At 38.7% G+C, this 12,976-nt stretch overlaps 1 protein-coding gene across 2 annotated transcripts in view; it reads left to right on the top strand.

Annotated features, from left to right (window-relative positions):
* The first annotated feature begins 146 nt into the window (after window positions 1-146).
* PI4KA (phosphatidylinositol 4-kinase alpha) overlaps window positions 147-12,976 on the top strand; it is an 89,593-nt gene continuing 76,763 nt past the window's right edge. For both annotated transcript variants that reach the window (XM_067539903.1, XM_067539902.1), the window contains exons 1-8: window positions 147-384; window positions 5,192-5,308; window positions 6,538-6,631; window positions 8,280-8,368; window positions 8,905-8,977; window positions 9,349-9,608; window positions 10,321-10,387; window positions 12,586-12,734. In XM_067539903.1, coding sequence (XP_067396004.1) covers window positions 253-384; window positions 5,192-5,308; window positions 6,538-6,631; window positions 8,280-8,368; window positions 8,905-8,977; window positions 9,349-9,608; window positions 10,321-10,387; window positions 12,586-12,734 — 981 coding nt within the window. In that variant the 5' untranslated portion in view covers window positions 147-252. The remainder of the gene's footprint in view (window positions 385-5,191; window positions 5,309-6,537; window positions 6,632-8,279; window positions 8,369-8,904; window positions 8,978-9,348; window positions 9,609-10,320; window positions 10,388-12,585; window positions 12,735-12,976) is intronic.

The following is a 12,976-nucleotide window of genomic DNA, read 5'->3' as shown; positions in this document are numbered from 1 at the left end:
CCGGTTTGGGCGGGGGGAGAGGGGTGGTTTGAGAATTGGGATAATCCATTGCCCGGGAGTGGATGGGTATCCGGCCCGGAAGTGAAGTCGATGTAAGCGCTGCCATAGGTGTTATTTGATTGGAGCCCGCCAGCTCCCGCAGGGAAGGAGACATTCTCGCGAGAGGACGGAGCAGCCTGTGAGGGAGTCGCTCGGGGCCGGGGAGAGAATAACGACGCAGCGCCCCGCTCTGCCTTTTCCCTCGGCCGTAACATGTCGGTGGCGGCGGCTGTAGCGACTGCGAGGAGGGGAAGCGGCTCGGGCTCCTCGCGGGGCTTTTACTTCAACACGGTGCTGTCCTTGTCCCGCTCGCTGGCCGTGCAGAGACCCGCTCCCCTGGAGAAGGTAACGGGGGGGTTGGAATCCTCCCTTTGCTCCTCCCGCTCCCCTTGGGGCGGTAGGGGGGTGTCACGCGTCATGCATGGAGGGTGCTGCGCGCCCTGTGGTAGGTGTCATGCATGGGGGTGCTGCATGTATCGTACATGGTGGAGGGTGGGGGATGTGTGCTACGTGAGACTCTGTGTGTGTGTGTGTGTGTGTGTGTGTGTGTGTGTGTGTCCCGTGGAGAGAAGGGTGTCACGCCTGGGGATGGAGTGTGTCACGAACGTGGAGTGTGTGTGTCAGGATGTATATGTGTGGGGGCTGGATCTGTGCATGGTACTTGCGTGGCTCATCTATAGAGAACCAAAGCTAAGAGTTTGACAGCAATGAGTTTCTGGGTATGAACGTTCATAAATGTTCAGGTAGATTTTCAAAATATTCCGGTGGTTTTGCTTTTGAAAAGGACTTGTCCTCCCAATCTGCTGAGAGAAAGTATTTCCGAGGTACTTAAGGAACCTAGTTTTTAGGGGGAGTTAGCAGAACAATAATTAGGTCTGTTTTAATGGTGTGTATAAGAAATCAAGTTATTTTTCCCTGTCATGTTAAATTAAAGTAATACTCATAGTTTAGTGCATAATATCAGTGTGTAGTGGAACTAGGAATGTGTAAGGCTAGATTGATGGCAAGTGTGCTATTGCAGCAGGTTTTAGCACGGTTGCACCAGAAATAGGAAGTCTCACAAGGATGCTGAGTAGGGCATGCTACATGTGAAGCATCAGTTTTGTCTAGGTCTATAAGTATGTCTGTGCTAGGCTTCTTACTTTGTGTTAATTGGCAGTCAGTTTGAAAATGTCTAGTGAAGGCAAGCCTATGAGAGCAAAGCTTAAATATGTGAATGTTAGGCCTGGAGTAACTCCTTGACAGAGATGTTTAATGCTCGTGAAGAACAGTTGGCTTGTGAGAGCTCTTTTTGTTTCAAAGTACATAACAATGATAAAATGAAAAGATATAATTTACTATATTATTACTGCACATAAAACTATTTGAACTAACCCATAAATTAATGGGTAGTTGAATTTTCCTAAATGAAAATCCTGCACTAATGTAAACAATAGTATATGAGTTGTCCCTAGGCAATTTTTTTGTACATTCTTAGCATTAATTTTGTTTGGTGGATCACCAAGAAGTCTATCTCTGATGCGGTAGACAACTAAAATAAAGTCCTCTGATTACAGATTCACTGGTATCCAGAGTACTTTAAGGGAACCTGGATTAGGAGTTATTTGATTTTAAGGGATGCTGTCAGGTTAAAAATTATAAGTAAATACATTTGTTGTGTTAAAAACTACCTGAGATTATTAAAATAAAATAACTAAATTTTGTTTTTTACTGTTTGTACTATTTTATATGAAGCAAGAATATTATTCATAGTGTACTGCCAGTTACTATAGTTAGGAGATAGGGATATGTTTGCAGAATCAGTGGCAACTCTGTATGGTTAAGGTTCCCAGAATTAGGTAAATTCATGGAGGATATGTCCATTAATGGCTGTTAGACAAGATAGGGATGCAACCCCATGCTTTGAGTGTCCCTAAACCTCTGACTGCCAGAAATTGGGACTGGACGATGGGATGGATCACTGGAGAATTGCCCTGTTCTGTTAATTCCCTCTGAAGAATCTGGCATTCGCTAGGATACTGGGCTAGATGGACCATTGGCCTGACCCAGTATAGCCATTCTTATGTTCTTACAATGCATAACACTCTCAGGTGGCAGTCAGAAGATATAATGCATAACATCTTAAAAAAACCCAACAACACTTATTTAAAATGCAGTTAGGTTAAATTAACAAATTTCTTCCACAAATATAAAAGTGGACAGTTGACAACCATTCTTTCCTTTCTTACTAAACATCATTCTTCACTTCCTCTGGGATCTGATTATTTTCATTAAAAGACTGACTTTGGTGTGGACATTTGACTGTAACTCGCAAAATGGAAATAATGGTGTGAGTAAAATGCAGGCACTTTGTTAATATAACAAAATTTAAGTTTATGCCTATTTTCTCTACAATAATTGCCTTCTGAAGTGCATATTCAGAAACTATGCCTCATCAAAGACTATGAAGGCTAAGAGAAATCAGAAATCTCAGAATATAATATAGTTCCATGCAAAATATAGTTCTGTGCAGAGTAACAAACCACAGCGCTTACTAATGTGAGTGCTTACTTCTTATTTAATAAACTGCTCAGTATTAAGCAATATGCCTGGTATTAACTGTTTGTAGGGACAGGCTGTTACACTGTAAGCTCAGTGAGGTAAATTCCAAGCCCTCCAGTTTTCTTTACAGCACCAAACACACTGATGGTGCTTACCAGACAATGTCTCCTTCAATTTTGACCCAGAATAAAAAATTTGTAAAAATATTTCTCCAAAGTGCTTAAAACAAGAACATTGTAGCAACTAAAGAACCTGAAAGTGAAATTCAATGCAAACAAAAGTGAAACTAATTTATTTTCTGTTATCCTTAAATTGTGGGAAATGCAGGAAGTAAACAAAGAGCATAAAAATAACAAACTGAATTTTTTTCATTTCATTTAACATCCTAAGGTATCCTTTTAAGAACATCAGTCAGAACAGTGTTGTTTGTGTGGCTATGATAAAATATTTTAACAGTAAGCCATGCTCAACCTTAACCATCACACAATGTGACAGAGTTCTATAAAATCACGAATGGTGTGGAGAAAGCTTTTTTCACTGCCACTGCACTTTGAGCAGATGTTATCAGAGAACTATCAATGATGCCAAGATCTTTCTTGATTGGTAACAGTTAATTTAGACCCCATCATTTTATATTTATAATTTGGATTATGTTTTCTAGTTTGCATTACTTTGCACTTGTTAAGACTGAATTTCATCTGCCATTTTGTCACCCAAATCAGCCAGTTTTGTGAGATCTCTTTGTAAGTCTTTGGAGTCTGCTTTGGATTTAGCTATCTTGAGTAATTTTGTATGGTCCGCAAATTTTGCCACTTCACTGTTCACTCCCCTTTTCCAGATCGTTTATGAATATGTTGCAGGGCAGATTCTTGGGGGACACTGCTTTTGTACTTCTGTGATATAAAGGAATGGATACTGTTTGAGAACCTTTTTCAGAACTGTTCAGTATTAGAGACGTTTGGATGAGAGAACCATGAAATACAGTGATTTGAAAATTTCTATAGCAAATGAAATAACACTTATCCATTAAGACATACTGAGCATTATTATGTAATAGTTCATAAAAATAACTTCCTTTTTGATTTTACAGTAGAAAAGACTCCTTTTTGGATGTAAATATACTTGGTCAACATTTTTTTAAATCTGACTGCCTAAAGTTAGGTCCTTAAATAAGAAGTGACCTGATAGTCAAAGGTATTGAGCACCCCTTATTGATAGCGTCTGTTGACATCAATGGGATCTCTGGGTGCTCAACACCTTTGAAAATCAGGCCATTTTGATGACCTATCTTTACATGTTTCTCCTTTTAAATAATTTTATAATATCTGTTTTTGGTATATAAAGCAGACATCTGTGAGATATATTCTGTGGATACTTATTCAGCAGATATGGAAGCAGGTACTACAGTAGTAGGCAAGGTAATGGTAAAATAATACTTCACTCTGGCAACTTATTCTGTTACATGATTACAAGGGGTTGAACAATTTGTCAGACCCGGCTAGCAATACTGCTTGCTTTAGCAATACTGTGTATGAAGAAACCACTGGTGTAGCAATGACAACATCCACTTCCACCCATGATTAAGAAAAGTTATCTGTATTCAAGGGAGATAAGCAAATACAATGATATATATCCCTATTGCACATCCAGAAACCCAATGAATTCAGTGGAAGGGAGTTTTCAGTGCACAAGGAATACAGGATCGGGCCCTGTCTTACATGATGTTTATGCAAAGTTTCAAGATATCCAGAAAGACTTCCTGGAGACGTAAAGACTGTACAGTTGTAGAAGAAATTTGTTAATTTACCCTAAGTATAAAAGTGGACAGTTGACAACCATTCTTTCCTTTCTTACTAAACATCATTCTTCACTTCCACTGGGACCTCATTATTTTCATTAAAAGACTGAATAATAGAGGATGTTTGGTGTGGACATTTGACTGTAACTTGCAAAATGGAAATACTGGTGTGAGTTTCAGATGGAGGACGGATGATTTCCTTTTTGAATTGACACGATGGAGTAAGCTCATTGTTCTGCACTGAAAAACATTAGCAATGACACTGGGGGCTACCCAGAGGAAATTGTGAAAGCCTCATTGACTGATACGTTTAAAAGACTAGAGAATGTATTATATGGAAAAATCCTGCTTTGTCAGGAAACTGGCACAATGATCTTTTAGGTCTCTCAAATTTTTGTGAATGAAAAGCCAAAGCTTTTAATTTGGTTTTCTTAGGCTATGTCTACATTACAAGATAGAGGTGTCATTCCTGAGCTTGTGTACACATACTCACAGTAGCTCAATGAAAGCTAGCAGTAATATTAATAGTAGCGTAGGTATGGTAGCATGGGCAGTGGAGACAATTTCAGGTGGGTTCGTACTTGGCATGGCTCAGCCAGTATGTCGTTGCCCATACTACTGCAACTATGCTGTCTCATTGAACTAGCATGAGTGTGTACATGAGCAGGAGAATCACACCACAAACTCATAGTGTAGACATAGCAATAGGGTCACTTGTGAGTATTGGCAGCCACAGTTTTAACGTGTGCATTATGTGTTCCCCAGTGCTGTGTTGTAACTTTCTATTTTTTAATTTTTTTTTTCTTTCTGCAGGTACAGAAGCTGCTATGTATGTGCCCAGTGGATTTCCATGGGATTTTTCAGCTAGATGAGCGCCGCAGAGATGCTGTGATTGCTTTGGGAATTTTTCTCATTGAGTCTGACCTTCAGGTGCAGCTTTCTCCCTCATTTTAACTATCTTTAGCTGAAATACTTTTGAATAACTCTTTAAATGTGGTTGCTTGGTGAATGAAATGTAGTATGTAGGCAGTTCCTTGCTTGAACTAAGAGATGACAAAATATGAAAGTGAACAAAGCCTCTATCTAGGCGTATTGGACCTGATATTCAGAAGGGTTTGCACAAAAATGTATGTGAAATTGCTTGCTTACATTTTCACACACACTTCTATTTGAATATATACCCGAATCTGAAAATCAGGCCCATAATTTCTTTTTTATGCATGGGAAGGATTAGGATGAACATATATATGTTTGTTCATTAACATTCATCTTAAACGCCTACCCTCTATGGGACAGGCAGCCATGATGTTTCTATGAGGTGAAGCAAAAGCTTTGGCCTGACCTAAAGGTGGTATCATCTCTAGAAGGAGGGAGTTGTGATGCATTAAGTGCCTGATCCAAAATCAGTTGAACTCAGTGTGAATCTTTTCATTGACTTCAGTAGATTTTTAGATCAGGCCATAAGGCACTTCTGTTTTAGCCTCCCTTTCAGTTGATATAGATGAATGCAATATTAGCTGCTTTGCTGGGTTTTATTGTTTTTAGTTTCGTGACGTAAACTCTTTACTAAGGACCGGGCAAACCATATCACTTATTAATGGAACTTGGCATTTATATGATGCTTTACTTATTCAAAGCATTGAACAAGCATTAATCAATCAATGCCTGTGAGGGAAGTTAGTACTATCCCCAATTTATACATTAGGAAACTGAGGTCCTATACTGAGAGATTAAGTGATTTGCCCAAAGCTATGAAGTGAGTCAGAGGCAGGGCTGGGATTAGAATTTGGTAGTTTCCAATCCTGTTTTAGCAATCTAGCAAAATGATTTTCTGCTTCTTGTTAGACTCAAACCAACGTATTAGATACAAAAGACCAAGACACATAATCAGCCCCAAATTGCATGATAGACCAACCATATTCTTTCTCATTTAGCAATTGGTAGAATGGAACAATTTTATCTGTAGCATTAGGCTAATTAGGTGATTAACCTTATGTGAATTAAATCTCCTACGCAATATTTAGGCAGCCTGTAATAATCATTAGATGACTTGAGTTCTGTATATAGTCACTATACCCTTCCTCTGCATGACTAATGTATATTGAAATTGTTATTCATTTTTTTTATCCTCTATTTCAAACAAATGTTTTCCCTTTCAGCACAAAGATAGTGTGGTTCCTTACCTTCTCCGGCTTCTGAGGGGTCTTCCCAAAGTACAATGGATAGAAGAAAGCACTGCACGGAAAGGCAGAGGTGGTTTTAAATTTGTTATTCTTCAGAGTATGTGCCAGGGAAATAGAACTAAATTGGATAATTCCAGACTGAGTGCAAGAGGAAGTGATCGAGTCCCTTGTGCTCTTAGCTGTTGACATAACTGCCTGCACTGGAAAGATACAGCAGTAAAATTAATTCTTCTTGAGAGGCCAGAAAGGAAGTTGAATAACTCTCACCTTTCCTGATGTCCAAATAATTCAATATCAGTCACATCTTCAGGGCTAAGTTGTTAGGGGACAGTATAATGGCTAGAGCTGGAGAGTAAAGGTTAAGATTCTTGGGTGCTATTCCCAGCTTTGCCACTGCTTTGTTCAAACTCAGGTAAAACGCTTAACTTCTTGAGCCTTAATTTACCTATCTTCAAAATGGGTGTAAGAATGCTTCTTAACAGGAGTATGTGAGGTTTAGTTTGCTAATGTTTGTAAAACTACTTTGGAATTCTGAAAAGCTCTTTATTAGAGTGCATGCAGTTGTTGTTGTTTTTATTAAATTATGCTTGATGTGCTTAGAATTTTCCCTTTTTACTGACAGGGCTATAGAAACTGGAAACTCCTATTTTTCCCTTTTACAGGGAAGGTTAACCCCACCTGTCTGTTAGCTTTTCATAGGGCACTTGGCTCTCCTTTCAAATCTCACTTTCCTACCGGCGAGAAACTCTGAACTTTGTAGTTTTCAACTTTCTGACATCAGCTGGTTTTGTTTTTGTTTTTGTACTTTTCTCTCCTGCTTAGAATGTCCAGCCTTCACTGTTTAAATCCTCTTAGAATGAGTTACTCAGGTTCTTTTCAGTTTCAAGCTTAGTTTCAGCAATGACTGATAGGGACTCCCTATTAAAATCTTTGCCACCTGAAAGTTGCATTTACTCAAACATCTTTTGCTTTTTTGGTCCAAGAGATTCCAGTGATGCTATTGTCTTGTCTGCACTCCAGTACATTATTGGCACTAGTAACAGTATATACTGTGGCAGTTGTTACTCTTCAGCATATCCTGCCTTGCAGCCTATGTCAGTCCTCTTCTAGAACCTGATCCTGCAACCCGTATGCCTATTAAAACAATGTTTCCTCCTGCATGTTGTGAAGACTCTCTCTTTTCTGAGACAAGTATACTAACCTTATAGGTTGTTGCAACAATGACTATTCCAAATTAGCAAATATTTCTGCTTCTGTTGCACTTACCCCTTTTTCTTTATTGTATCCTTCATTAATTCCCCGACTTCAGATTTGGAATCAGTATGAGCTGGCTCTTTCCAGTGTGTAGGGGAGGGGGAGGGGAAGAATTTGTTCATTGTCTGAATGTTAATGCCAAATGACTGCTTTATTTTTAGTCTTCGTCTTCTGCCATGACTTACAGATGAACCAAGGAACATTTATTATTCCCTCTAAAGCAATATATTTCTCTCTTGTTTTTCACTAATTACTGGTTAAAGGGTACAATTTAAATGTTCAGATGTATGTCAGTTACTCATCCTCTGACTTGCTTGATTTAGCTGTGCCATGGGGCATTGCTGAGAGAATGCATTATGACTTCTTGTAATATTTTATTATTGTCACTGCTTATTTTCAAGTGACTGAACCAAGTACTGTTGTAATATTGTCTCTCCTCTTCTCCCCCTCTCCCCTTTCTGTAGGTATGCTTCCAGTTGCAGAAAACTTCAGCTTCTGCTTGGTGACTTTGTTGTCAGATGTTGCCTTTAGGGATGCCACTCTTAGAGAACAGGTAGAATTAAATGAAATTTTCCAAAATGCACTCTCAGACTTCTGTTGCTTAAATAACTATCTCACAGGTAAAAAAGTGTTTATACTAAAGAATACCATGGCTGCTTTTCCTCACAAAAGGCGTGATCACATAAAGACTGCAGCTGAATACTTGTGTGAATAGTCCTGCTGTACTCAAAAATTACTCATACATTTGTTTTAAAGTTTTGAGCCCAAAAACATTGCCCTTAACAAAGCCAAGTGACTTAGAATTAATGTGTTTGATACCAGAGTTGGAGATACAACTTTCTCAAAATGTTGATACCTACAAGTTTCTTAAGGATATTACTTTAGCTAAGGAAGGTCCTTTAGTTGAATGAGTTAAATAGAGAAACACATTTTTTTATCATATAGTATCAAAAATCCATTCAATTTGAAATTTATGATGCCCAGTTAATATATGCAAGCTTCATTTGACTTAATGTAATGGTCTGACATGTGCTAGCTTTAAAGTGTTCACTGAAGAATATTTTTGTATGTCTTCCTTGATTGTTTTAGGTTTTAGAGGCAATTCTGCAAGTAATGCAGTTCCTGCTGGGAATGTGCCAGTCCCCACAAAACCAGGATAAAGGTATTGGAACAGTTCTTTAAATTGGTGCTGCATCTTTATTGTAGCTCCATCTGAACATAACTTGCTCTCTAACCTTCACCACCATTCTTTTTAAAAGGTGTGTTATATAACTAGCATTCACCATTTGGCCTGCAATTGGTAACAGAATGCTTTTAATTGGTGAGAGCATTCTGTCTTTTGTGTGGAGAAACATATTTACTACTTATATGATATACATTTGCTGTTCTTCCTCTAATAATGCAAGTCTGTTTTTGTGATGCATATGTGCTGTAATGCTTTTAGTGAGCTAGTAGTAAAGCTGGGAATGGGAAGTCGTAAGTTGCTAGTAGTATACTGCAATAAGAAAAATGTGGCCTAATTTTATTTTCCAGAATACTTGTGCAAATATGCAGTGCCATGCCTGATTGGAATTTCACGAGCATTTGGTCGCTACAGCAATTCAGAAGAGTCTCTCCTCTCAAAGCTTTTCCCTAAAGTTCCTCCACATTCCCTTAGAGTTCCAGAAGAACTTGAAGGAATTCGCAGACGTTCTTTTAATGATTTTAGATCAATTCTTCCTAGCTCTCTTCTCACTGTCTGTCAAGAGGGATCCTTAAAGAGAAAGACCAGCAGTGTGTCCAGCATCTCACAGGTTTGTGTGGTCACCTTTACAATGAAGATAGCACTTTAAGCCATTTTGTGGTTTTGGATGGAATTAAGAGATACTCAAACTTACGTCCACTGACAGTCTTTCAATGCTGTACTTGAACGGATTCAAAGCTTTCTGTTTTTCAGTTGTTCAGCTCTCCCTGAACTACAGAATAATTGATGACAGTTAAGCTAGCTACCTCCATAGTAATAGTTTGCACATAGAAGACCTCAAAGAACTTGCAATTGTTAAGCCTCACACCATCCCTGTGAAGCAGATATAATAATATATACATGTTTAACAGATGGGAAAGTTAGAGAAGTTTGAGTTTTCAGAGGTGATGAGCACCCAGAATGTCCTTTGGCTTCAGTATGCTATGAGTGTGCAACATCACCTTTGGAAAATCAGTCTTCAGATGACCTGCTCAGAATCACAGAATGAAGTATGAGCAGGGTTGGGTAAACCCCAGGAATCCTGATTGTCATTACATTCCTTTAGCCAGGACACTCTCTCCCTTCTTCATCAATGTCCCATTTTGTTTGAAGTTGTGGTCTGACTCAGGCCTGATTCTAAGAGTTACTGAACACTCGGAACTCCCATTGACTTCAGTGGAAGTTGGAGATCATCAGCACCTTTCTGGATATATTAATTATATCATCTTAGACTTCTTCACTGATTTTTAATGATAAAATGCAACTATTGCCTTTTGTTTCAGGTCAGTCCTGAACGTGGAGTTCCCCCTCCCAGCTCCCCTGGAGGATCTGCCATTCATTACTTTGAAGGTAAAGCTTCAGCTTCCAATCTTGACTATTCTGTCCAGGGGCAGTGTGGTTTTTGTCACTCTTTACCAATAGGAAGGCTAGTGAACCCTAACCCTCCATGCATTCTCTTTGCCTTCAGGGTTGCTGCTGGCAGTAATTCTTTGACATCTATGTCAGGTAGAGTTCTGATACATTTTTCATTAACAAGTTGTTGGATAATTTTTATTTCCAGCAACTGTGGTTTCCAACAGTGTTTTCTTGGCTTGCTTCCAAGATGGACATTATTTTCTGAAGGCTAAGTAGTCTGTGCCTAGTATTAAAGAGCTTAATCCCACTAAGGCAAAACATAGTTTAGAAGATTAGGTGGAATAACTTTACATAATAAGTGTTTTATATTGTACTTCACTGTACAGCTAAAATGGCAGACTAAGGATTGGAAACTTGAATCCTGTTTGATGGCAGGTTATACAAGCCCAAAGTAATCAATTTGGTATGTGTAGGTTATAGGAAGTTTTACTTCGGCATGCCAAAATGGTGAACTGTCATGGAAAAGTCTAAGTTAAAACTCATGAAAGGGAGATCTTGAAAGGCTGTACTGATTGTGTGTACTCTTTGCCATTGATACTGAAATCAAGTGGTAAAATTCAGGCTGCGAATAAGATGGGCCTGTCACCTTTCAGTGGGCTGCTTGCAGTGCTGAAAAATTAAATTGACAGCCTGGGTAAAGTGGGAGGAGAGTGAGCTCTGTACTTCCTTTCATTGTGTCTGGCTTTCTCTAGCCCTTGTAGGGCCTTACTGCTTGGACTCTTCCCAGCCTTAGATGGAAAGGTGTTCTCCCTCTCTGGGCTCCCTCTGGACAGCTCTGGCTTAAGTTTGTCTCCTCCCTTTTATGTCCTTTCTGTCCTTCCTATTAGTTATTTCTGGAGGATTCTCCCTTCAGGATTGATAGTTTGGACAGGGGTTTCCTAGAGGAGGGCTGGCTTGATTACCTGGGCACGAGGCAGTTCATTTAATTCCTTCCTGTCTTATGTCAGTCTGTACAACCCATCATACCAACCTACACCACCTCAGCTAGTAGGTATTCACGTTTGGTTTAAAAAAAATAGGAAAGAGGGAATGAAAGACTTCTTTCTTTATGCTCTTAATGAAAAATATAGATGAATGGGACTGTAGATTGGGCTACATGTATGTGGAACTTAGGGGATCCCTTTTTGAACCACAAGAACTATAATACTGGAACAGACCAATAGTCCCTCTACTCAGGTATTTTGCTTTTAGCGCTGCTTTTATCAAATGCTTCAGAAGCAGATAAACCTTGCATTATCCTCTATAATGCACCTAGACAATCACACACTTGTATATTATGTTTTTCCTGACCCAAGTTTGTAATAGTCTTACTTCCTGACGCAAGAGGATTGATGGCCTTTGTTATTTTATTTATCCTATCCTAGACAAAGGAGTTGGACAAAAGAACTTAAATACTTTTTTTTTTTTTTAATCAGTAAATAATACGGTTTGAGAGTCAAGAAAAACTTTCTTTGACTCACCCAGCTGAGGAGTTACAAAAGGCAAGATTGTGATGCCAGGAAGAGATGGAGTCAAAAAGTTCATATCTTGTTCATCAAGAAACCATGTACTTCAGTATGAGAAATATATATTGATTTCTCTTGTACCTTCAAAGTGTAACAATATCTTGGTTTCTATTTAAAATAGAAGGTGTATGTATGCGTAGTAGGCGTAGTAGTATGTCTTTAATCTTATGTAGGGGAGAGTTTGCAAGATATTCTGATTAACTTGTCAACCAGTATTGCTACATTTCTATCTAAAATCATTTGCGCACAGGGTGTTTTGAGGTAAATACACTTCAGAAGTTGACCAAAAGTCCTACCAAATGCTATTTACAAAATGAATGAAAATAATTTAACAGAACTTCTTTTTTAACTTTGTATGTATCAAATGGCTGAATCTGTAGTTGTTGTTATAGATTACATTAGATTATAGATGGATATCAATTATAGTTTGATTCAACTGCAGTGGGAACTGGATTAAGCCCTTTCTGGTTTATCGGGGTAGACCGTTACTGTACTGAAAGTTAAGATCAATATACCTTCTTTTGTCATAGTTTAGCCCCAGAGTCTTTATTCAAATTTAACAAAGAACACAGTGAAAATTTTTGAATAACCGAATGTTGTTGTATTTTTGTCTGTTCTTGTCTGTAGGGTCCTACCTACCTGATGGGAGTGCATTGGACCCTGATTATTACTTCTCTACAATCAGCTCTAGCTTCTCAGTTTCTCCTCTCTTTAATGGGATTAGTAACAAGGAATTTGATATTCCACTAGAAATGCTGCGCCAGCTGCTGCTCATGGTATAGTATGAATTGCTTAAAAGATCACACTAAGGTCTGGGTTCTATATTAGACACGGGGGTTTAGAGTATTTTGAGAATGAGCAACTTTGAGGTGTATAAGAGGAGCTGCCGTGTATAATTATGCAATGTAAGATGTGTATATATACTGGTTGTGTGCATGCTGTGTTTACCTTGACATATAAATGGAAGGATATTTTTTTCTGTGTTGTAAACAGCAGGCCTTAATGATTAATATAGCCC

This window comes from Emydura macquarii, unplaced genomic scaffold (assembly GCF_026122565.2).
Source record: "Emydura macquarii macquarii isolate MOO-44397 ecotype Brisbane River unplaced genomic scaffold, CSIRO-AGI_Emac_v2 contig_554, whole genome shotgun sequence".
Lineage (NCBI taxonomy): Eukaryota > Metazoa > Chordata > Testudines > Chelidae > Emydura > Emydura macquarii.
The sequence above is the reverse complement of the archived record's forward strand: the minus strand, read 5'-3'. Positions and strand labels throughout refer to the sequence as shown.